Raw genomic sequence first — 23,925 nt, forward strand, 5'->3', positions numbered from 1 at the left:
GCGAGCAGGAGGTGGGGAGCCGACTGGAAGGCTGGCAGACAGGCCAGGGGGGCAGGTGCAGGGGTTCAAAAATGACCTCCCCTGGTTCAATAAAAGCCCTCATCTGGGACCAGTCAGGTTTCGAGGGTGCCAGACCAGGAAGCTCCAACTTGCAATTACATTAGTAATTTCAGCAACCCATTCCATTCTGGCCACATAATCAAGTGTTCACAAACACACATAGTAATACATTGATTTAGCCTTGTCCGGAGCTGTTGAGCTGCTGATGGAGCCTTCTTTCTTGTACTGACATGTAATCAGACCTCACAGACGTTGAGGAAGCATCCAAAATTTTCATACCACACTAAAAACTGACAGTAAGATTACAGATGGATACCCCACTCCTCAGAACGGTTTTGTCAGAGGGATCAGCCAGAAATAGTTCTAAAGAGCTGTCAAAAACCTTGGGAAAATCCTGACAGAACCTTGTGTGTATCATAAGCAGAAGTCTGATTAAAGGTTGTCAAGAGATATATCAAACTTCTCCCAATGAAGGTTTTTGACATATTGTTTATTACATGGCAGTTATTTTTGCTAAAAGACAACACAAATGCGTCCAAATTATAGAACTGTAATGCTGATGGAATACTGACATACTGTAATATTTATGGTTATTTAATTGCTTGCCATATGGATTTTTAATTTTCAAATATCTTGGTGTTAAAGGAAATTTATAAAACTCGTCAAAATATCTGCAAAATTAACATTATGTCAAGAAAGTACCAAAATGTATACATCATGCAATTCTCACTCTATTCAAAGGGAGAAATTCTGCTTTCATTCATGCCAGTAAATCAGCCATATATCCACTGGTTTTAGTGAAGTTGTAATTTAAATATATATTAGTATTTAGATTTATACAAACAGAATTTGATATATCTATACTGTATGGACCTGACTACCCAGTGAAATCAATGGAAAGACTTTGCTGGACTCTGGATCAGTCCCTGGGTATGTCTACATTACAGTATAAGACTGGAGTTTAAATGCAGAATCAAACCTGACTCTCCCCTTCTTGAGTTAAGTTCTAGGGTTCCAGGACCCCATAGAGATGGAGAGTCCAAGTCTGCATCAAGCCAGGACCCAGGAATCAAGCCATAGTCTGTTTCAGTGTAGATACAGCCCCATTGAACTTGTGCTCTGGACGTTTGCCTAGAAGTATCCCTCAATCCCATGGCCAACGTTTTGTTCTCTGACCAGTAACGTTTGGTGGATAGTCAAGTTTTCCCACATTGCACCATGAACAAAGAGCTAAAGCAGTCATATTTTGACTGGGATATGGGTGGTTAGACTTGGTCCCACCTGCTACAGGTTAGATGCTGGTGCCCCACTGTGACAGGGCGTTTGCCCTGCACTGGCCCTTTAAGGGCAAACCCCATCCTGAAGCAGGGCTGGGGAGCTTAGCCCCAGCTGGGACTGCATTAGGAGATGAGGGCCCAGCTGGGGGCTATATAAGAACCTGGGCGGTGGCTCCCAGGAGGAAAGTCAGTGAGGGCCTGGCTGCTGGGGAAGCAGGAGGCTCCCTGGAGCTTAGGCTAGGCTAGGCTAGGGGAGCTCTAGCCAAACAAACCCCCAGACTGCAGGGCCTGAATAACGGCCCGGTGGAGAAACAACAACCCCCGGAAGGGGGCTCAGAGACGGACTTGGGCACTGCCGGAGGGCAGTGTGGTGAAGAGGACGACGCGGTCTGGAGGAAAGAGGGGAAGCCCCACCAGAGGGAAGATACGCTGCCAGCAGAAGGAGCTGATTCCGGAGGCAGACGGAAGACCCCCGCTACGGTGGTGAGTGAACCCCCTCACAGATGGTAGAGAATGCGGGTGTAGCTCTGAACCCCTAGGCTAAAAGGGGTACACAAAAAAAGGGGGGAACAACCTGTCCAAAATGGTGGTGAACCCCAAGAAGGGCGGAAGGTGTCTCCCCGGGGTGAAGGGGAGGACAGCCAGGACAATGGACCCTGCCCAGATATTTGATTGGCTCACTGAGCAACAAAAACAACAGCAGCAACATCAAGTGCAGTTGTTGCAGCAGCTGGCTGCTCAAGGCCAGGAACAACAAAGACAGCTGGCTAGGGAAATAACGCAACAACAAGAAAGATGGGTGCAACATGGAATAGGACGAGGCGCCAGCGTTGGGCCGGTGGGAGAGGGAAGCGAGGGACTGGTAGGCCCCCTGCAGTTACCCATATGGCTAATGAAGATGGGGCCTCTGGATGACCCAGAAGGATACCTGGTCACTTTTGAGCAGGTAGCGCAAGCTGCCCGTTGGCCCGAGGAATATTGGGCCACCCTCCTGGCACCCTATCTCACAGGGCCGGCGCAGCTTGCCTATAGGAGCTTGGCAGCCCAGGACGCCCTAAAATACTATAAAGTTAAAGAGGCAATATTGGACCAGATAGGCGTGACCCCGGAGACCTATAGGCAGAGGTTCCGAAGCAAGCGATATCCGCACGGGGCGCGACCGAGAGTGGTGGCCCAGAAGCTAAGGGAACTGGCCTGGCGATGGCTAGAACCCAACAAGCGGGACAGTCCCCAGTTGGCGGATGTTGTAGTACTGGAACAGTTCCTCCAAATCCTCCACCCGGGGGCCCAGCAATGGGTACGTCGTCATTGCCCCCAAACGCTGGCCAATGCCGTCACAGTCATGGAAAATTATATGGCGGCTGAAACCCCGGGAGGAATGGGAAGGGGGGATAGAGAGACTCGGGGGGAGTGACCCTTAAAAGGCCGCGGGAAGCCAGAAAGGGGAAGCCGGAGAACTGAGGCTCTCTGGGGCCTGGGCCGCGGATGCGTGAGGAGACAGGCCAAGAGGGAAGGCCCCCCCCCCCGGGAACCCCAGGATAGGAGGGACCCGGGAGGAAACGCCCGGGGAAGGACAGGCCGAAGGGGGGTCCTCCCGTAACCACTGCTATGAGTGTGGACAAGAGGGGCACTTTAAGCGGGAGTGCCCCTTTATGGACTGCTCCTTTGGGCAAGGGGTATCCCTGGGGGTGTCCTCTCACCCTAATCGAGGAGCTACAGTAACCGCCCAAGTGTTGGTGGAGGGGGTCCCGGTTCAAGCATTGGTGGACTTGGGTTGCAGGCAGAGGATGGTCCGTGAGGATTTGGTCCCGAGTCCCGAGCCCGCTGGGACCACAGTGTGGGTGAGGTGTATTCATGGAGACATACGGCCCTATGCCACCCCTTGGGCGCGGCTACAATGTGAGGGTGAAGAGGGCATTTGCCAAGTAGCCTTGGCACCTCAGCTCACCTACCCAGTGGTACTGGGACGGGATTGGCCAGGTTTCTGGCAGATGTTACAGGCACGGAACCAACCCGACCCGGCACCCCAGAGGGAAGGGCTGGAGGCCAGTGAAATCGAGCCTGACTGGGTCACCGAGCAAAGAAATGACCCGATGCTGGCCCACGCCTGGGAGCAGGCCTGAGGAGAAGAGGAAGACGGCCCACTGAGCCCACAAGGGGCATACTTCAAGGTACGGGGGGACTGCCTGTATCGCGTGGCCCGAGAAACTGAGGGGTTGGGGACGCTCTGGCAGTTGCTGGTACCACGCCGCTACCAGCATAAGGTACTGGAGCTGGCCCATGCGAACCCCTGGTCCGGGCATCTGGGCAGGGAGAAGACCCTACAACGAATTATACAACGCTTCTCCTGGCCAGGAATATACCGAGCCGTTCGGGACTTCTGTGATTCGTGCCCCACCTGCCAGCACACGTGCTTACAACTATGCCCCAAGGCTCTGCTGGTACCCCTCCCCGTAGTAAGCGTCCCCTTCGCCAGAGTGGGCCTGGACCTGGTAGGACCAGTGGAGAAGTCCTCGACGGGGTTCCAATATATAATGGTCCTGGTAGACTACGCCACCCGCTACCCTGAGGCAGTACCACTGAGGAACACCACTGCTCCCACGATAGCCGGGGAGCTAATCATCCCCTATATTGCTGATGCATCCCCTATGGCTATGTCAAAAGGCTTATTAGATGACACATTTGAATGTCTATTTAATAGCCTGTTGTATGTAAGCATCTTTACACTTCGTCACAGGACAACCAAGGGATGTAAGACTCTGATCACATTTTTCTAATTTAGTATTAATGAATGTTGCTACTTAAAGACCTCAAGTCTCTTTTGTAGCTGCCATTCATCCTTGGTGCCCATTTAATTAATTTTATGAACATGAGACCACAGTTGAATATTTTCTGCAGAAAACTGCAGAAAGACCATGACAATCTCCATATTTGAAGCCTATGGAGACAAATCTATATTGCTGCACAGGGCTCATATTTAATATTTAGAAATCTCCCTCACTGGAAGATTATTAGGCATGAATAGAGGTTCAAAACTTTAAAATACCAATGAAAAATAAAATGTTTAATGTTATTAAACTTAAGGCTTTTTTTCTATTAGAGAAATAGTGCAAATCTTAAATTGGCTTGGTCTTTTACCGGGACATTGATGCCAATATTATGGATCCATAATTAAATCATTTTTGTTTAAAATAAAGTGCTATGTTTTTATTCTTAAAGAATGCCTATAATTGTGTAACCAATGTATAAACATTGTATGGTCCCAGTTCCAAAAACTAGTCTGTATTCCAGGGTTGTAGAAACTTCCACAGGAGTTCTGCATGCAAAATGCTAGTAGGATTAGATCCACAGAAATTAGATATTCTTGGAAATTATGTAATGTTCCAAATGATCTGATAATTCAAAGAGTAATTGATTACCACACACATTGCCACTTTTACACTGTGGCAAGGCTGTACTTTAAATAAGCCTATGACTGAGTAATGATTAGAGCTGGAAGACTAAGTTTTGGTTCACTGGCAGTTAGAACTTTTTAAAAAAATCAACTGGAATTCTTTTTTGAAAAAATATTTTGGCAACTCACCCACACCAACATGCACTGACATTGTGTAGTGGAAGCCCCCTCCAGGTCAATCCTCAAGTACTGCTTGCTAGAGAAACACTGGAGCTGTTTTTATCATAGTAAAATCCACAGCAATGATGCAGAAAGGCATGTATTGAGTTCCCAGGCTCAAGCAGTCACAGAAATAGAAACTTGGGGTTTGTCTACATTGTTATGAATTCTAATTCACACCAATGTGTTGACATTAACACACTCTTTGGAATTTTTAGTTTGCACCAGCAAGGCCAATGGTACATATCAGATTGGTACAAATGGTAATTCACATTCTTCTAATGTACATTTCTGCACCATGTAGACAAGACTTTAGGTGGTGCGGGAATGTTGACCCTGAAAATGTATGTACCCATCCGTGGATTATAGGTTTGTGGTCCATGGGCCAGAGCAAGTGAGGGCCCTTCTCCACCCAGCATTCCTCCTAGGGAATAAGCATTAGGATGCAGGGGCTCCCATTTTTCTGGGGGACCCCCAAGTGTCCAGGGCCTCTATGTCCAAGCCCCATTGACCCAGTGGCTATTCCTCTGCTATGGGTACCAGTTAAGTATAAGTGTCTGTCAGGAGTCTGATGTATTACAGTGGGAAAAAACCTGTTATGTAAGTGCCTAAACAAGAGATTTAGGCACTTAATCAGGGTTTAGACACCCAAATAGCTCTGTTGTTCAGGATCTTAGATATTGCATTTTTATGTTGTCATTATTATCTCAGCCTAGTAAACATAGTTTGATTAACGCGGATTACTATATTGAAAGCTGCAATATTCTTACAGTGAGTACCATATGTGTGCAGCTTTGTAACACTGCCAAAGCATGCATGACCTGGCACATTAATTGGTTACTTTGACCATTACTTGTTTCCCCGCCCCCCCATAGTAGGGTGCAAAATGGGATGTGCAATGTAAATCAAGTGGAATGATGGTAACAGATTACATAGGAATAAAGAGCTGGGTAGGTCAAGTTCCTTCTAGACTTCTTAAACTTTGAGGGTTTTAAAGTTAAAGACTTTTTTTCATACAGAAAGTGTAATTATTTTTCAGGCTCAGGAATCCATTGACATCTATGTTTAGCCTTAGCAGTATTTTTAATGAATTATTTGTGGGTGGGAGTGACATTTACTAGTCTTTTAATCCGTCTTAGAAGTTCCCATGTGATGGGGAATACATACCCCTTAGGGAAGGTGCTCTCCTCTAAGCTCGTATAAGGTCCAAAAAGACTTTTAGCAAGTCCACAGGAGGTCAGGTGGTTTGGGTGCAGTTATACCAGGGTAGAATGTGGGGCCAGTACACAGTGGGAACAAAAGTAGAGAAAGGATGTCAAACAATAGAAACATATTCAACTACAGGCAGTCCCCGGGTTACGTACAAGATAGGGACTGTAGGTTTGTTCTTAAGTTGAATCTGTATGTAAGTCGGAACTGGCATCAGCCACTGCTGAAACTGATCAGTTTCAACAGCTGCTGAATCTGGACACCAGTTCCACTTACATACAGATTCAAGGTAAGAACACCAGGCATCCCCAAGTCAGCTGCTGCTGAAACTGATCAGCTGATTCCAGGAAGCCCAGGGCAGAGCAACTCTGCCTTGGGCTTCCTGTACTCAGCCGCTGGTCAGTTTCAGCAGCAGCTGACTTTGGGACGCCTGGGGCAGAGCAGCTCGGGTGCTGCTGGCTTGGTCCAGTAGCGCGGCCGCTCCTCAGAGCTACTGGACCAACCCAGCAGCACCCCAGCTGCTCTGCCCCAGGCATCCTGATTCAGCCACTGCTGAAACTGATCAGCAGCTGAATCAGGACTCCTGGGGCAGAGCAGCTGGGGTGCTGCCGGGTTGGTCCAGTAGCGCCAAGGAGCGGTGCTGCGGGACCAACCGGCAGTGCCCCCCCTGCTCTACCACAGGCCCCCGGCTTTGCTCCACGTCTCCCTGGTCTGCTGGGGGGGGGCACTAGCTGCACACCCCCCCCCCCCCCCAGCAGACCAGGGAGACATGGAGCAAGGCTGCGGAGGACCCGGGCCGAACTGTGGCGCTTCCAGATCAGCGCCACGGTCGGCCCGGGTCCTCCGCGGCTTTCTTCAGCGTCTCCCTGGTCTGCAGACCAGGGAGACGCTGAGCAAAGCCACGGAGGACCCAGGCGGACCCGCAGCTTCCAGATCAGCTGAAAGCGCTGCGGGTCTGGCCCAGGTCCTCCGCCGCTCTGCTCAGCGTCTCCCTGGTCGGCAGACCAGGGAGACGCTGAACAAAGCGGCGGAGCACCTGGGGCCGGACCGGCGCCGCTTCCAGCTGATCTGGAAGCAGCCGCGGGTCCAGCCCCGGGTGCTCCGCCGCTTTGTTCAGCGTCTCCCTAGTCTGCAGACCAGGGAGACGCTGAACAGAGCGGCGGAGCACCCGGCTGGACCAGCGCCACTTCCAGCTGATCTGGAAGCGGCCATGGGTCCGCCCCCGGTGCTCCGCCGCTTTGCTCCCGTCTCCCTGGTCTGCTGGCTCTGCCAGCAGACCAGGGAGACGGGGAGCAGCTTTTCTCGCCCGGGAGAAGGCAGGCGGCGGGACCAGGCGTCCCGCTGCTCTAGTTCTCCGGGGTGAGAAATCCCCATTCATAACTGCGGATCCGACATAAGTCGGATCCGCATAACTCGGGGACTGCCTGTACTTAATGTATTATATTTAAGAAATTCTCTGTTCAAAATGAATTTATATAGAGTGTGCCACCTTTCTCTGCCCTAGTTGTACAATGGTTACAGAAGGTCTGTGGCTGTTTCTTTGCCAAGAAAAGCCTGCCTGAGAAGGGAACAATATCCTACAAGAGCTTATCTTTGCTCTAGGAAGAGTAAGCAGAGACAAAGGAAAATGCTTTTGGGGGGAAAAGGTTACTTTAGCGTGGTGCGTGCATGCCACCACCACATACCACACATTGTCTGATTTTAACCAAACTTCCCAGGAAATACTCAACACTGAGATTAAGATGTAAAGCTTTTAGGGGCACTGGTTTTTTTTCCAGGAAGCAATGTAAGGGGGAGTAAAAATCAGCTATATAATGGAAAATTATTACCTTCAGCCTTAACCATAGACTAACTATACCTACTGAGTATGAGTTTGGCTGACATTAAATACCTGCCAAGCTTCCATAGCCATACAGGTTCTTAAGAGCATAAGGAAAATAATGATTTACACTTTGAACACATACAACACTTTTCACCAGATAGTCATCACCTACAGAGAGAAAGCTCTGAGTAACCCAATCTGATTCTGGGTTAAGCATTATTTACATTAATGTTCACATAGCAAGACCTACTCTGATATTTCTTTTATTTGCTTGTTTGTTTTTTTGTTTAAGAAGTTGCATTAGTAGGAATCACCTCTGAGTGGAAGCACAGCTCAAACTAATAAACCTTTATGGGCATGTCTATGCTTACCAGAAGACTGACGCTCTGGAGATTGATCTTCTAGCATTCGATTTAGTGGATCTTGTATAGACCTGTAAATCAAACACTGAGGGCAGCCCCTGCCAGTGTCTGGTACTCCTCCTTCTGGGAGGAATAAGGGAAGATGACGGGAATGTTTGCTCCCGTCAGCGTCCTGCTGTGTGGACACCACCATGGCTTGGCTTAAGGTAAGCCAACTCTAGATATGCATTTTACATAGCTGGAGTTGCATACCTTAAGCAGACCCTCTAGTCCAGTATAGTCCAGGCCTATCAGATCATTGTATGTGAACCCAACATTCTTATTCATTCTACAGTAAACTTCTGATAATCCGGCACCTTTATGACCCAGGGGTGCTGGATTATCAGATATGCCAGACTATTGGAAGGGGGGGCTATGAGGGGTCTAGGGTGGGGGGAGGGGAGTCGACGGGGAACTGCACAGCGTGGGAGAGGGCGGTGCTGTGGGACCAACCCAGCAGCACCCCAGCTGCTCTGCCCCCGGCTCCCCCAAGTCAGCCGGTGCTGAAACTGACCAGCAGCTGACTTGGGGAAGCCGGGGGCAGAGCAGCTCCAATTGTCCAGCTGGCCGGAGCACTTCCGGGTTCCAGTTGGTGCCGGGCTATCAGGACTGCCAGATCACTGGATGCTGGACAATTGGAGTTTTACTGTATAATGCTACAAGCATCTCATGCCAGGTAAACATATCTTACATTCACCAAACAGCTGCATTCCAGAACCTTGTCCTAAATGGTAACACACCCTGCCTCAGGAACACTCCTAAAAGGGCTGGTACATATTGTAATATACAGTACCATTGAAAACCAGATCCTCTTCTGGTGTAAATTGACATAGCCCCACCAACTGCCTGAGTTTTACTTTTCACGGATTTCTACTAAAAGACAAAAGCCCTTTGTTTGTTTTGCAGGCTCTAGTAGAGCTACACTGATTTATACCACATTCAGATTTTACACAATGTGTTTTGTGTTAATCTAATTCTGTCAGATCATACACGTTTATATAAAATGCTGTCAGCACATTTTCCTGATGCTCCAAAACAGCAATATAACACCTTTTCCAGTCATCAATATCTTCAGTAAACAATACAAATACCCAATATGTAGCCATCAGCAGTTATTTATGCAATGCTCAATTTATTAACTTTACATTTACAAAACTAGACTTGCTGACATCTAGTTGGTTTTGAAGCAACATATTCACTGAAACAAAGCAAGAGTGGATTATACTGAATTTACCAATATAATTTGAGTGCTGCTTCAAACATGCTTTGCGTAGGTAATTATTTCCCAGGTTAGCCTTTTCAGAGAATTTCCATAGCAAAATATAGCTGCTGTTGTGCACATTGGCGGGGGGGATGGGGGGGACGGAGGTACCATTATTGGTAAAGGATTCCAAGCAGCAGCGCTTCCACAATGGATGACTGAGAAATCCATTTTTTCTCCCCACTCCTTGCTAGACTGTGGGATAGAAGTTCTGTCCCACACTCTGGTAACCTTTCCAGACATGCCAATGGATGTGAATTATCCATGGAACACAAATGGCACTTAAGTATTCTTTCCATTCATTCTCACTTGCTCCGTAAATGGCTTCCACAAGCTATATATTCCCACCCCTTTGCAGGAGAGAAGACAATTTTTTCTTCCCTTTTCCTTCCCTCACCCTACTCAAAGGATTCATTTTCCAAGAGGTAATGATGATATCTGGCTTAGGCATTGTCCTATCTTTCTCCACTACTTATCTTAGATTTTGAGCTGTTTGAGAAAGGAACCATCTGTGTTTGTGCAGTGCCTAACACAATGGGAGCTGGGGATTATAAGAGCTACTGTAACATATATATTAAAAATCCATTTTAAATCCCTCTCTTCTTCCCACTAGAAGTTTCCCCTTGATCTCTGAGACTCTGGCAGACCAGGTGTCAAGGCTCCAGACCCCATTGCACACTGAAAGCCACAGATGGAAGCCAGCCTGGCTCACCTGTGTTAAAATAGATATAAAATTGATAGACATAAGTTTTGTGTTTACACCTTATGACTGGTTTGTAGGATGCTTCATGCATTAGGCTTACTTACCTGTACATTATGTCATAGAGGGATAGCAAATGTTTTATTTGTAAACCTCTAACTGTGTAACCCACCAAACAGGAAAAAAACATGAATTAAATTAAAAAGTAATTGGAAACAAAAGAACTATTATGGACAGAGACCTTGTTGATTATATTCCTCACTTTCCCTAGGAAGCAGAGACCTGCATATGAACTCATCCCCTTAGCTCTGAGGTGAAGTGAATAAAAATCCCTGGCAAGAAGAAACTTGGTTTCTTAGACTATACAGGGGCAAGAATCATTAAGCATAAGCAAAAGACCCTTAGTTGTTTTACAGGGATAGCCACAGGCATTGTCTTTGGTTTGAGATCTGAGTACAACTGACCTGGTGCAAATGACTGGAGCGTTGAGGCTGAGTATAAGCTGAATATTGATGTGATCTTTTTTTCATATAAATGACCATCTATCACAAACTCAAGCCTGCTTGTGTGGCAAGATAGACAGGAAAGCCCAAGGGGACTGCCTATGACTCCACAGTAAGACTGGTTTAGTGCTTTGAGTATTTGCATTTATGACTGGGTTGGTGAAATCGAATTGTAAAACATATAACCACGGTAAGGTTGTTGCCCTGCTTCTTAGTAGTCTACCCTGGGATTGGCACTCCAGATAATGTGACAAAGGCATCTCTAGTATGTATATGCTTGCTTTTCTGAGAAGTATAACTAGGAGGAAGTGAGAGGACTGGGGTGTATATATGATCCTGAATTGACAACTCACATCTCCTTGCTCCCTAGCCGGGGAAACCTCAATGCTGTCAGTCTTTGTCATAGCAGGCCCCAGGAGAAGATGAACACTGGTGAGTAATAATTTTATCTGCTCTGACAGATATGGCAAAGCTGTCTCTCCAATATAATCTAGAAAATATTTTGATCTGTGATGCAGTCAGCATCTCCCTACCATTATGTCTGAGACAGAATAGCTGGAGATGATTTAAGGAAATAGGTGTGGCAATCAGCAGCTGACAGAAATAGAGGCAAAGCACACAGAAGCAGCAGTCCATAGTGCACTTCAGGGTTCATTTCTGGTTGGCACTCCAGGAAAGTGGATAGGGCTGAGGAAAGACTTCAATATAGCTTCAGCAGTAACGATTATAATTTGGGTAGTGCTTAAAATGCAGTTCTACTATAAAAAAGTGACTGACAAAGTGCTATCTTCTCAGATAACAGAGTTTCTCTCTGTGTGGCCTCAGAATCTGCTTATTTGGGTTACAACCGGAAGTTTTTAGATGCCTTTTTTTCTCCTGTAAAACTTTCTGAAGCCAACACAGCAAAGAGTGACAGAGATGGATTGGACTTCTCCCTGCACATCAGGAACAGAATACCTCACTATACTTGTGCAAACACGCTAAAGGCAAATGGGAGTTGCACAGTTGGCTAAGGGGCAAATTTGACCTGCAGAGCCTTTCTCCATAGATATGAAAAGGTAAGAGGAAGGAAAGAATGCAGTTTTATTATTAATCCAGATTGAGTTTGTGGGATTGGCAGAAGAAGCCAACACAGTTTTACTTTAAAAGGGAGCATATTTGTTTGGACTCATGGGTACCCTAGGGATGGTAACCAGAAGCTATGAAGGCTTAAACATATAAAAGAGAGTGGAGGAGGCAGCCAAAGTGCCAGTGCAAAGAAGATGGAAACCTGGGTATGGATGGATTGAAGTAGTGGGTCTTTTAAAAATCCACACAAACATAAGGCCTTGAAAGATCAAGAGCCTGCCCTCATAGAACTGCTTGTGTAGCTCTGTCAGTACCAATGCTGGCATAATTGTGGCAAGACTCAAATTTGTTTATTAATAAGACAGTCTCCATGTCTGAAACAGCCCTCATGAAGTATACTTGTAAAATCATTCTTGTTTGGTCTCAGCTAACATGGATTCATGAATGCATTGCCTTGAAATCCATGACTTGCCCATGAGGCATTTTTTAATTAAAGTCAGACAGCTTTAAAAGCCAGTGCTTGTGAAAGAGAGCAATACTAAAACAAGGTGATGACTATCTCATGTACACAAGGCCACCTTTGTCTGTGGCAAGAATGGCTCCCTTTTAAATCCTGGGCCAAGTGCTAGAAAACATGAAAAACTCGCCCCTGTGCAGGGTGGCTATGAGCCATGGGAATCTCTAGCTATTAGCTTTAGAGGCAATCCACAAAGGCACGGAAGTCCCATTTTTATGTATCACTGATGCTATGTGTACACTGGGAAGGTCTGGTGACAAAAGCACTGTCAACATGCAAAAGTTATCAAAAGTGAAAAATGGTCAAATCAGTTTTTCTGCTTCCCATTGTCAATATTTCATGGCCACATTGCCAGTACTCGGACAGACAAGAGTAAAGCAATGTGGGTAAGCATCCCACAGCGCAGTGTTGTGGGAAGGCAGACCTGATCCCTGCACTTCTTGGGATTTCTTCTGAGCTCTAAGAGCTCTCCGTGCTGAGGAATGTCAAAGCAACACAGCAGGCTCTCCAGTCCTCCCTCTTTAGCAGCAGTTCTGCTGTCACTAGAAAGACCGCACCTGGCAACAGAAGAATTCCAATGATTTGTTCTTTGCTCCCCAAAAAGAGCAGCTCACTGAGCTGTCAGATTCTTCCCATAGCTTTGGAGGGGGACGGGTGCATGCTTGCAAGACAGCATAGACCACAAAACACTGAGCACAGTCATCAGGGAGGACATTGTGGAACACTGGCAGAAGCCAGTGTTCTTGACAAAACAAACAGAGTCCACACTGACTCTTTATCGATGATAAAAAGAGGGAAAAAGATAAGTTTTTCTTGGGACTAAAATTTTTTTGATGCCAAAACTGGGTGTTTTTCCCAACAAAAAGTGCACTGTAATATGTATGCTTTCACTGTTTTGTCAACAAAGGGCCGTTTTTGGCAACAAAATGTGCCAGTGTACACAAGACCTGAGATTAGCTTCATTTTGCTGCTGTCAAACCCTGTAGGCACCAAAAGGCCTTGTCTACACTGGCACATTTTTTCACCAATAATTGCACTTTGTTGACAGCTATTCTCATAGCTGGAGTCGCATAACTTCTATTGACTTTCTCCAGTAATGTAGACTTGGCCTAAATTGAGTATATGAGCATTACAGAGCTCATAATGCTATTAAATAATTTCTTTCTGACCTGATACAGATGGTGATATAAGCATTGAAGGAGATTGCATTGTCATAGAAACCCAGAATGGCAAGTAGCACTATAGTCATACTGCAGTTTTAGAAATCAATGGGCGGCAAAGGTCTCTGAAGAGAGGAAACAGCTCTCATAACAAGGGGCTCAATTTGCTTTTATAAGTCTCGAGACTGAATGTGTCAGAGTCCTTCCTGTGGACCAATGATAAACACAAACTGAGAGCACACTATTGTCAAATGTAATGGGACACCTCCTCATCTGACTTATTGTTGTCATTTTGGAAATGTGATACTCCTGTCCTACCCACTTTTCTCACTTCTGGATGCTCTCTTTCCTATCTCCTTTTCTGCTTGCTCCTGTCCCCATCACACCATTCTCTATCCCTTCTCTTTCTTGCTACATCCACAGTTTCTCTTTTTTTGTTCTTAGCTTTTGTATTTTGTCCTTTCCTCTCTTTAATGCCCCCTCTTATTTCTTATTCTCATCCTATCTTTGTTCCTCACTCTCTCCTACCCACAGACTTTCTATGATGGGAGTACACTGCATGCCCCGCTACATAATGACCCAGCCCTACTACACACATGAAACCTCTCCCTTATTTTACTTTCGCCAGCCATAAAAGAACCCTACAGGACATTCTCCTTTAGGTATAAAATTACTACAGAGAACACAGTAACTCTTCCTGTAGGTGTCACAAATTATACTTCTGAAGCAATGAAGTCTTCTCTGGTCTCTGCATGTGTGTCCAAAAGAAACTGTTGCATGTAAAAATGAGATCTAAATGATATAATGCAGTGAGCGGTACTTTTCCAGATGCTTCTAAAATTGAAAATCAGCCATGAACTAAATTGGACATAAGCTGGCTGGGAAGTGAAGTGATACATAAATGAACTAATCTAAAAGAGCATACATTTTGTCACTTGCTATTGAATTTCCTTGGTGTTTAAAAAATTGTTAGCTATATTAATAGGTAAATTAGTATTCTTCTATCTAAAAACCTCAATAGGAATAACAAAATGTAACCATTAATGGGGAATAAGTCAGACCTGGGCTTCCTGGAGTTCAGGCTGCATTAATGTAAACCTCATTCAGTGGCCCATTGTGTTGTCAGTTATTTACTTGTCATTGGATAAATATGAAGTTAGCTCTTTGGTCCAGTGTTTGTACTCAAGCTAAATGTCAGAGCTTAATCCTGTGTGTTGGGGAAATCCTGTTTCTTTGGTAACGTCTGATCTTACTCCACAGCCAGATATGTAGTTGGGCTAGAAACACAAAGAGGATTTAAGTTTTTACTTCTCAAGCCAAGTCTACACTGGCAAGTTACAGTGCAGTAATTCAGCTCCCAACACTGTAATTCCTGAGGTGTTCACATTGGCAAGACACTTAATGCACACTAACTCTGCAGTTGCTGTGCTCTATGTAAACCACCTTGATAAGAAGTGTGGAGCTTTCTGTGCTCTGGATACAGCACTGGGGGGACAGAGTGGACACATGAATTGTTTGCTGTGTTCTGACTGCCCTCCGAAAATGGCCCATAATTCCCCAAGTCCTGTCTGCTCTTTGTTTGTGGAACTTGTCTGTTTGCCCCGCAGGCATGTGCACATCCCCTTTCAGAGCTCCATTTCTGACAACCTGCATGCTGTAGAGAGCAAATCAGTCAGATGAATGCTCATGTTGTTGAACACAGAGGCAGGCATTTGTGTGTATATGTGTGTGTGAATGTGTGTGTGAGAGAAATTGCCATGCAAAGAGCCAGGAAGGGAGCAGGGAGGCTAAGATGTCATGGTTTCTCCCTCCCCTCCCTCAAGATGGGTTGTTTCCTGCTGCTACCTGAACATACAAGACAGCATGCTGACATCCCCTAAAACACAGTATCCCCTCCTGCCCTTCATACACATACATTCACTCTCTGTCACATTCTACCCCCAGTGCTCTCTGTGGCATTACAAGAGTTGCTAATATGCACGCACTCCACCATCACAAGGAGCACAGTGTGGACAGACGACAGTGATTTTCTTGAAGCACACTATGAACTGTGCTGTAACTACCAGTGCTTTACATCTGCCAGGGTTGACATGGCATCAGTGTTTCAGTGCCTGAGTCCTAGATGTCCTTATGCCCAGTGGAATTTTCAGCCCTTTGTTAGATATCTAGGCTCCCTATGCATTGTATGAGGAGAGTTAGATGCCAAGAAAGGATGTCTGAAAGCTGAGCAGGAAACCAAGTAATCTAGCCAGGAATGAAATGCTAAGGATGGGGTAGTGCTTAGGGACCGCATCTACCAAGGGACTTAGGGAACTAATCAGTTGGCAGAAAAAATCCCTGTCTTTGACCAGGATTCACAGGTGTGAACCTTCTCCTGGAGTTAGTTTCCAGAGCCAACTCAGTCCTTTCTTGTCAAGAAAAAGCCAGCCCTCCCTCCTCCCCTGCCCTCCACACACAAACACACTATAACCAATAGCTCCTGTCAAGGCTCTTCCTTACTCTGACACTCTGAGGGTATGTCTACACTACAGCCCTTAGTTCGAATTAACTAATTCGGACTAACGCGTCTAGAACTAAAAACTAGTTCGAATTAGCGTTTTGCTAATTCGAACTAGCATGTCCACATTGAGTGGACTCTGAACAGGGCTTAAGGCTGGCCGGAAGCAGTGCCGGCAGGGCATCAGAGGAGGACTTAGAGCGTGGAGATGCTGTCTCAGGCTAGCTGAGGGCTGCGCTTAAAGGGACCTGACCCCCACCCCGAACAGACAGTTCTCAGGGGTGCCCCGCTTGAAAACCAGTCCTGGCTTGGAGTGCCCGGAGTGCCCACACTGGGCACATCACACCACTCGGCCATCAGCCCGGCTGCACTTGCCGCAGGCTGCCATCTGGGGAGAGGGGGCAATTGGGGGGCTGCAGGAGAGCTTCCACCCCCCAGAAACCCGCAGAGCCAGCCCAGTCCTCCCCATCGGGGGCTCGTACCCCATTCCTCCCTCACCTCCTTCCACTTACCCTTCCCTAGCCCCCCTTCCTGATGTACAAAATAAAGATAATGTTTCTTCCAACACTGACTCTGTCTTTATTGAACAAAACTGGGGGAGACTGGGAAAAGGAGGTGAGAGAGGGGAAGAGAAAGGCTGGGAGAGGGGAGGGCAACTAACATGATCAGGGGTTGGGAACAGGTCCCAGATGAAGAGAGACTACAGAGACTGGGACTGTTCAGCTTAGAAAAGAGGAGATGGAGGGGGGACAGGATAGAGGTCTCTAAAAGCAAGGGTTGGGTGGAGAGGGTGCATACAGAAAAGTTTTTCATTAGTTCCCATAAAGAAGGACTAGAGGACACCAAAGGAAAGGAATGGGTAGCAGGCTTGAAACTAGTAAGAGAAAGTTGTTGTTCTTGACAAAGCAAATAGTTAACCTGTGGAACTCCTTGCTGCAGGAGGCTGTGAAGGCTACAACTAGAACAGAGTTTAAAGGGAAGTGAGATCAAGTCATGGAGGTTGGGTCCATGGAGTGCTATTAGCCAGGGGGTAGGAGTGGTGTCCCTGCCCAAAGTTTGTTTAAGGCTGGAGAGGGATGGCACAAGACAAATGGCTTGGTCACTGTCTTCGGTCCATCCCCTCCAGGGTCCCTAGGGTTGGCCGCTGTCGGCAGACAGGCTACTGGGCTAGATGGACCTTTTGTCTGACCCTGGACGGCCATTGTAAGCTCAGGGCTCAGGGTCGGGGGTCTCAGTGGACCACCTTGATTTTCATGTACACCTGCTCCTGGGTGGCCAGGCTGGCAGCTCTCCTGCCCTAGACGGCCACTTTCCTGTGCCTAGTGCAGAGATCGTGGACGAGGTCCACGATGTCCACACTAGCCCCGGAAGGTGCCTGCCTCTTGCGGTCCAGGGCAAGCTCCCGGGAGCCGCCAGCCTGGTCCCGGGAAGAGGGGGTGGGCTGGGGGACATCGGGTGGGTGGCTCTGTGCCGTGCCAGGTGCAGGGTCTGCTGGCTGGGTGCTGGCAGGCTTGCACCTGGCACGGGCACCGTAGCCAGCCCGTGCCCCTTTAAGGGGTCCGGGGCCGGGAGGGGGGCATAGAGTTTCCCTGGTGTTGGCCAGAGTGGCCACCAGGGAAAGCTGGGGAGGGCTAGCCTCCCACTAGTTCGAATTAAGGGGCTACACACCCCTTAATTCGAACTAGTAAGTTCGAACTAGGCTTAATCCTCGTAAAATGAGGTTTTCCTATTTCGAACTAAGCGCTCCGCTAGTTCGATTCAAATTCGAACTAGCGGAGCGCTAGTGTAGCGGCTATGAATGTTAGTTCGAACTGACGTCCGTTAGTTCGAACTAACATTGAGTGTAGACATACCCTGAGTGCAGAAGGTGGGGGCCTGGAAAAGACCTTAAAATACCTTGCCTCTATACGCTTCTGCTTAAAAGTTCCCCAAAATCACAGATTCCCTGGCTTTGGAAGATAGGTTGCCACCACCAAGTAAACCAAAAACCCATGTCTTCTTGAACCCAGGAAGGAAGCACTTGGGAGGTATCCCCAAGCTCTGTTACTACAAAAGAGCTTGAAAAAAAAAGAAAAAAACAAACTGCGATCTCTGATAGCTGATCTCTCAGTCTTTGAAATGCATACACAGACCTCCTATTACCTTCCAGGACATAAGAATCAAATCATCACCTTAAAAAAAGATGCTTTTACTAACAAAACAAAAAGATACACTTGATAAAGTATACTTAGTTGCTAGGTGTTAGAGTAAATGAGAAAAGAATGGACTAAATCACAGAGAAATGACATCTCTGGGATACAGCTTAAAATACAGTGTACGGGAGGTGGATTTAGCACCGAGAAGTTTAACCAAACAACAAAACAAAGAAAATCTGATCACATTTAAATAGACATTTCCCTATCTACTTACAATCTGTGTTTAAAGGCCTAGTCCATTTGCATGCCCAGTATTCTTTGTAGGCATGGTAGTTCTGTCTGGTTCAATTCTAATTCAAATTTCAACACCTTTTCCCATTGGTTTCCTGGTTCCCTGCCAACACCCCCTTTAGTCACTGACTGCTGGCCAGCCCTCTTCCAATCCATCACAGCTCTGTAGTAAGGCATTCACCTGGGAAGTCTGTAAGTCACGGTAACATCCTTGAATTAATTAATAGTGAGAGTGGAACAGCTTCAGCAGGAAAGAGAGAGCACTCTGCCCGACTAGATGCGACAACTTGGAAGGTAGGAGACCAGGATTTGTATCCCTGATCCAAAACAACTTGCTGACTTCTGTGAATTCCCTTTTTAAAAGCCCAACTGTCCCCCACATATGAACTATTCTGCCAAGCTTGGGACTGTGAATTCCACAAGGCAACAGCACACCTATGGGTGAAGTACTGTAGTGCCTAAGTCCCTTTGTGAATCTGGCCATTATGGCTTGATGCAAAGCTCACAGAAATAAATGAGGCATTCCTTTGACTTCAGTGGAATTTGGAGCAGGCCTTTGATGTCTGGTTGTGGGAGAAGCAGCAGAGCACAGTAGAGGAGTTTTCCAGGTAAGAGACAATGCACCAGCTTCTGGACTTTGGTGCAATTTGCAACAATAGCTTGCCCCAGAGCTGGTATCATTAGTCCAGTGACTATGACTGATAGTAAAGGTGTGGCCCAGATGCTAAACACTTCTATGAATCCTCTAGTACAAGCTGTTAATTTGAGACACTTTTTTTTCCCAGAATACAATTACTTTTCTATGACATAATGGGAAGTGTCCAATACAACAGTTAAAACCCAAATCTTTGGAAGCACTGAAGGTGGATTTGGAAAGATAGTGATTTTTCCAATACTTGCCAACAGTGTGAGCCTCCTGTGCTTTCAGATTCCCTTCAGGACACTTAATAAGTGTGCTATTCCTGGCTGAGATGCACTGTGACTGTTTGAGTATTAAAACACTTGAAGTATGTCATGTGGGCACTCAGGGTGTGCCTAGACTACATGGCTCCGTCGACGGAGCCATGTAGATAAGTTTACTAGACATAGCAAAATGAAGTGACGATTTAAATAATCACCGCTTCATTGACATCAAAATGGCCACCACGCTGTGCTGATCAGCTGACTGCCGGTACAGCGCGGTAGTCTAGATGGGGATCAGCCAACCCCAGAACCCTTTGTCATCAGATCCTTTATGCCTTTATGTCTAGTAAACTCATCTACATGGCTCCGTTGACGGAGCCATGTAGTCTAGACACACCCTCAGAGACCATGGGCAGAAGCAGTGTGAGGTCTGGGAGGGAGTTTGGGTGAAAGATGGAGATGCAATCTGGAACAGGGGATGGAGGTGCAAGAGGGGGTGTTGGAATTTTGGCTGCGGCCTAGGGCAGGAAGAGGTTATGACATATGATTGGAGTGCAGGGTCTGGAAGGGAGTATGGGTGCAGGAAAAGGGGAAAGAGGGTTTGGGGAGAAAGTGCCTGGGGTGCCAGAAGCAGGTTCTGTTCAGGAGACTTACCTAGGAGACTTCCAGCCAACAGCCCAGCAGGTGAGCTCCCTGCCTGCCTCACCCTGCACTGGCTGTAGGGGTCATGTGGGTCTGTTAATAGCTATGAGCCTGCTGCTTCATACTGTGTCTGTTCTTCAAGCAGGAAGCTGCCATTGGCCTGAAAATTAGCCAATGGGATTATGCTGAGGGCGAGGGCAGCATGTAAAGCCTCTCCACCCCTCCCCCTGGGCTCACAGCTGTTCAAAGACAAACAGGGCTCCTCAGTATATTTTCTGAGCAGCGTGAGGGAGGAGGGGCAAGCAGGGAGCCAGATCCAGCAGGCTTGCAAGTCATATTTTTCCCAGCCCTGACCTAAACAGACCTCTGAAGACATAGTCTGACTTTCAAAAGTGTTGCAACCCTCAGCTGCTCTCATTAACTTCCCTGGGAGCTGCTGGGTGCTTAGCACTTTTGAGAATCAGTTCACCTGTTTAAGAGCCTAATTTTAAGCCTCCATTATCAAAAACCTTGGACTCGTAAAAAAACTAGAAAAACCAAATGCAGAGCAAAAGTTGCATAGATTGGTGAATAGCTGCTGCTCCATTAAAAACAGGAAATGTTGAACAAATGGAAAGCCCTGATGAGCAGGGCCGGATTAAGGCATGGACTAGCTGGGCAGCTGCCCAGGGCGCCAACCTATGGGGGGGCGTGTGATGGCAGCTGTAAGGGGCTCAGCACCCCTTATAACTGCCATTACACGCCGCCCATCCGGCTCCCAGATCGCAGGCTGCAGCAGCTCTCAGTGGTCACCCTGCAGCAGCCATCCGGGGTGGGGGCAGCGTTAACCCCCGCAGCACTGGCCAGCAGCGCCCTTCCCCCCGGGGCCGCTGGGCCCTGCACAGCCAGGCTCGGCCTGCCCTGGGCGGCCCCGGGCTAGCCAGTCTGGGCTGGGTTGGGTACATGTGTCCTGTCGCCGCCAGCTCCACGCGCCCTCCCCCACGCGCCAGTGTGGGAGTGGGGCTGTGCATGCGCCCTCCCCCAACCCAGGGCATAATTCAACTGTGTGCCCGCGGCGCTGGAATGGTTCGGTCCGGCCCTGCTAATGAGTAGTCTGTTGGACCTCAGTACAAGATTTAACTCTGTGTCTATCAGCAGTTGAACTTCTGCCTGGTTACGAAACATTGTTTTCAACTCAGTGGTATAGTTGGTATCTTACGTACCGCAATTTTTTTCTTAGTATTCCAAACTGTGATTTCTCTTTTATGCCCCATGATGTCTAATGTATTTTCCCCCAAGATACCATTTTGATACAGATGCCTCAGTTAAGGTAGGAAGATTAATATACAACATTTATCTATCTCAAGTGATATGTTTACATCTCTGGAAGCTCGTGAGAGAAAATTTAGGTTAGTTCTTTTCCTTAGCTCTCACGCTTTGGAAATTAGGAGCATTGTACTCTCTAGCTCAATAAAGCCACTCGTTACTGTGCTCCGTGGGAGAGGAAGGGGTGATATTGCAGTCCTGGCAGGGGATGCATGAGGTTTGGGATTAATATCTGATCTTCCCTGGGGCTTCTTGTTTGACCTTGGGCAAGCGCCACAAGTCTTCACCTATAAAATGGCAATATTATTTCCCTCCACCACAGCGGTGTTGTGATAAGTTAATTAATGACTGGGGAACACTTACTTGCAGGACTGAAATTATGGTAATCCTATACATAAACTCAACCAACAGATTCCAGAACTATAAATGCTTTATCCTGTGCTCAGTAATGTAACTGCTTTATCGAAAACAAGATTTGTGACTGTTTGGAGGGAGAGATAATGGGAATTATTTTGGCACTAAATGACCTTTCCAATGTTGTAGAAAATATACGACCACTACTAATCTTATAGAACTCATTCCTGGATTCTGAATTATTAGCTCGCCCCCAGAAGCATCCCATAATTTATCCTGTTCAAGTCTGTGTCAGAGAGAGATGATTTATCTCCAAAGTTGCTGATCTGAGGACAGGTTGTACAGAGCAAACTGAAATATCAGTCCCTAGCATTTCTTGTAGATGTTACTGCTAGCTGGAAACCTTGTTCTCACTGCAGCTCAGAAGAACATGACTCCATCAGGTATCAAAGATTTGCTGAAACCTGTCTAGTAAATTAGGGAGATGGAAAGATTAACTGTTGCTGTACAGCAAAAGCACAAACTTCTATCAGTTGTGCTCCTTGCCAGCATGATGAAAATGTAACTGTACTTACTAATTAAAGAGTCCTATGTAGAGATGTTTTATCAGCATAGGATAGATTTATTAACATTGTACTACTGCCTAGCTGTTTAGCATTTGTTATAACAATAGGCAGCTCCTACTCATCTCTAAACTGTCCAGAAGGGAGGACTTTTAGAGGGCAGATTAAATATGCTTGGTGTCACCATATTTCTGTTCTGTTTGTACTCTGGGCTAGGGATTATCTCCCTGATCTCTCTGTAAAACTCTATCAGTAGCAGAGCATGCACAGTTGGACATCTTAAGGTTAATTCCCTCACCCTTTTTGTTCCTCTGCCCATACATAAGGTGAGGGAAATGAAAAAGAGAAACTGACTCTTTATTTCCCTCTCTCAAAGGTTATGACCAAAGGAATGATAAAATGGGAGATAGAACTATACATCTTGTGTTATGGAAGAAAAGATCCTGCTCATTGACAAATGAGTGAAAATAGTTGATTAAAGAAAGGTATCTGTTGGGTTTTTTCGAATCCAATTCCTATAATAGATCCATATTGCCACTAGACTCCCACATTCCATCTGATCACCCTGGAGACATTTCTTCTAGCTTCTGATTGGAAAATTTAGGAAACTCCCCACAAGCTGCCTTTCCTCTTCACAGAGGTAAATCCAGCCCCCTCCTTCTCATCTGCAGGAGGCCCTTCACAAGGGAACTTATGTAGTTTTACGGCACAGTTGGAAGGGGGCCAGATATGAGTCCACTAGGCTTCTCTTGCTGTTTTTGATAGTTTTGTGGACTGTCGTTTTAATCATTTGTCAGGATGCCAGAGAGCTTTTTTGTCTTGTGTGATCGAATGGAAATAAATATATCCCTGATTCTGCCAATGACCAGTTATAATCCTGGACAAACATTTTAATATTGCTGTCCACCAAACTGTCCTGTTGTAAAACACATCTGATCAAGCTGAGCTTCCTACTGTGAGAATTAGTATTTGTAAACAGCTATAAAATGCAAGGATGAATGGTCTATACTAGAACCAAGCCTGAACCAAATGCCTGAACATTCCTGAACGTGGTCAGAGTTTGGATCTAAATCTTAACTTTGCAAATCAAGAACACTATTAATAGAAACACAAAATATTTCAGGCTGGATACCTTTGTATATTTTCTACAGAAAGAAAATGAGGACTCACTTCCTATGTCTGGCCGAAGCTTTTTGTCATAGTCTCTCAGCAACTTGTTTAATATAAGAGTCGCATCTGTGTCTTGTGTTTTTGGAGCTAATACCCATTTCTGGTTGCCTGTTACATCTTCATATTCATCCTCTTCAACCTTCCTGGAACTGCAATACAAAAAAATCAAATGTTATGTTACATAAATTTATATTGACTCATCTCAACAAGTAGTTCAAAGAGTTTGAGTTCTTTATTCTGTTTCATCTAATTTTAGAAATATTTGTATTAAAAGATGTATTTATTGCCAGAAGTAAGAGTCTGTGTAGGGGGCACTAATTGGAAATAATTATATAATCCATCCCACTCCACTGGTTATCACTGGAACTTCTGTGGATTAATACAGGTAGCAGACTAGATAACTTTAAAAAAAATAAAAATAAAAGTAACCTATTAACTGACAGCTAACTGGCTACCTGGTAACAGAATTCTGTG

General features: G+C 46.3%; 1 protein-coding gene across 1 annotated transcript in view; it reads right to left on the minus strand.

Moving 5' to 3' along the window:
- LOC149525716 (gamma-aminobutyric acid receptor subunit gamma-3-like) overlaps positions 1-23,925 on the minus strand; it is a 49,095-nt gene that overhangs the window by 21,047 nt on the left and 4,123 nt on the right. The window contains exon 2 of the mRNA XM_089776656.1: positions 23,452-23,600. Coding sequence (XP_089632782.1) covers positions 23,452-23,600 — 149 coding nt within the window. The remainder of the gene's footprint in view (positions 1-23,451; positions 23,601-23,925) is intronic.

This window comes from Pelodiscus sinensis, chromosome 1 (genome assembly GCF_052426305.1).
Source record: "Pelodiscus sinensis isolate ZL-2025 chromosome 1, ASM5242630v1, whole genome shotgun sequence".
Lineage (NCBI taxonomy): Eukaryota > Metazoa > Chordata > Testudines > Trionychidae > Pelodiscus > Pelodiscus sinensis.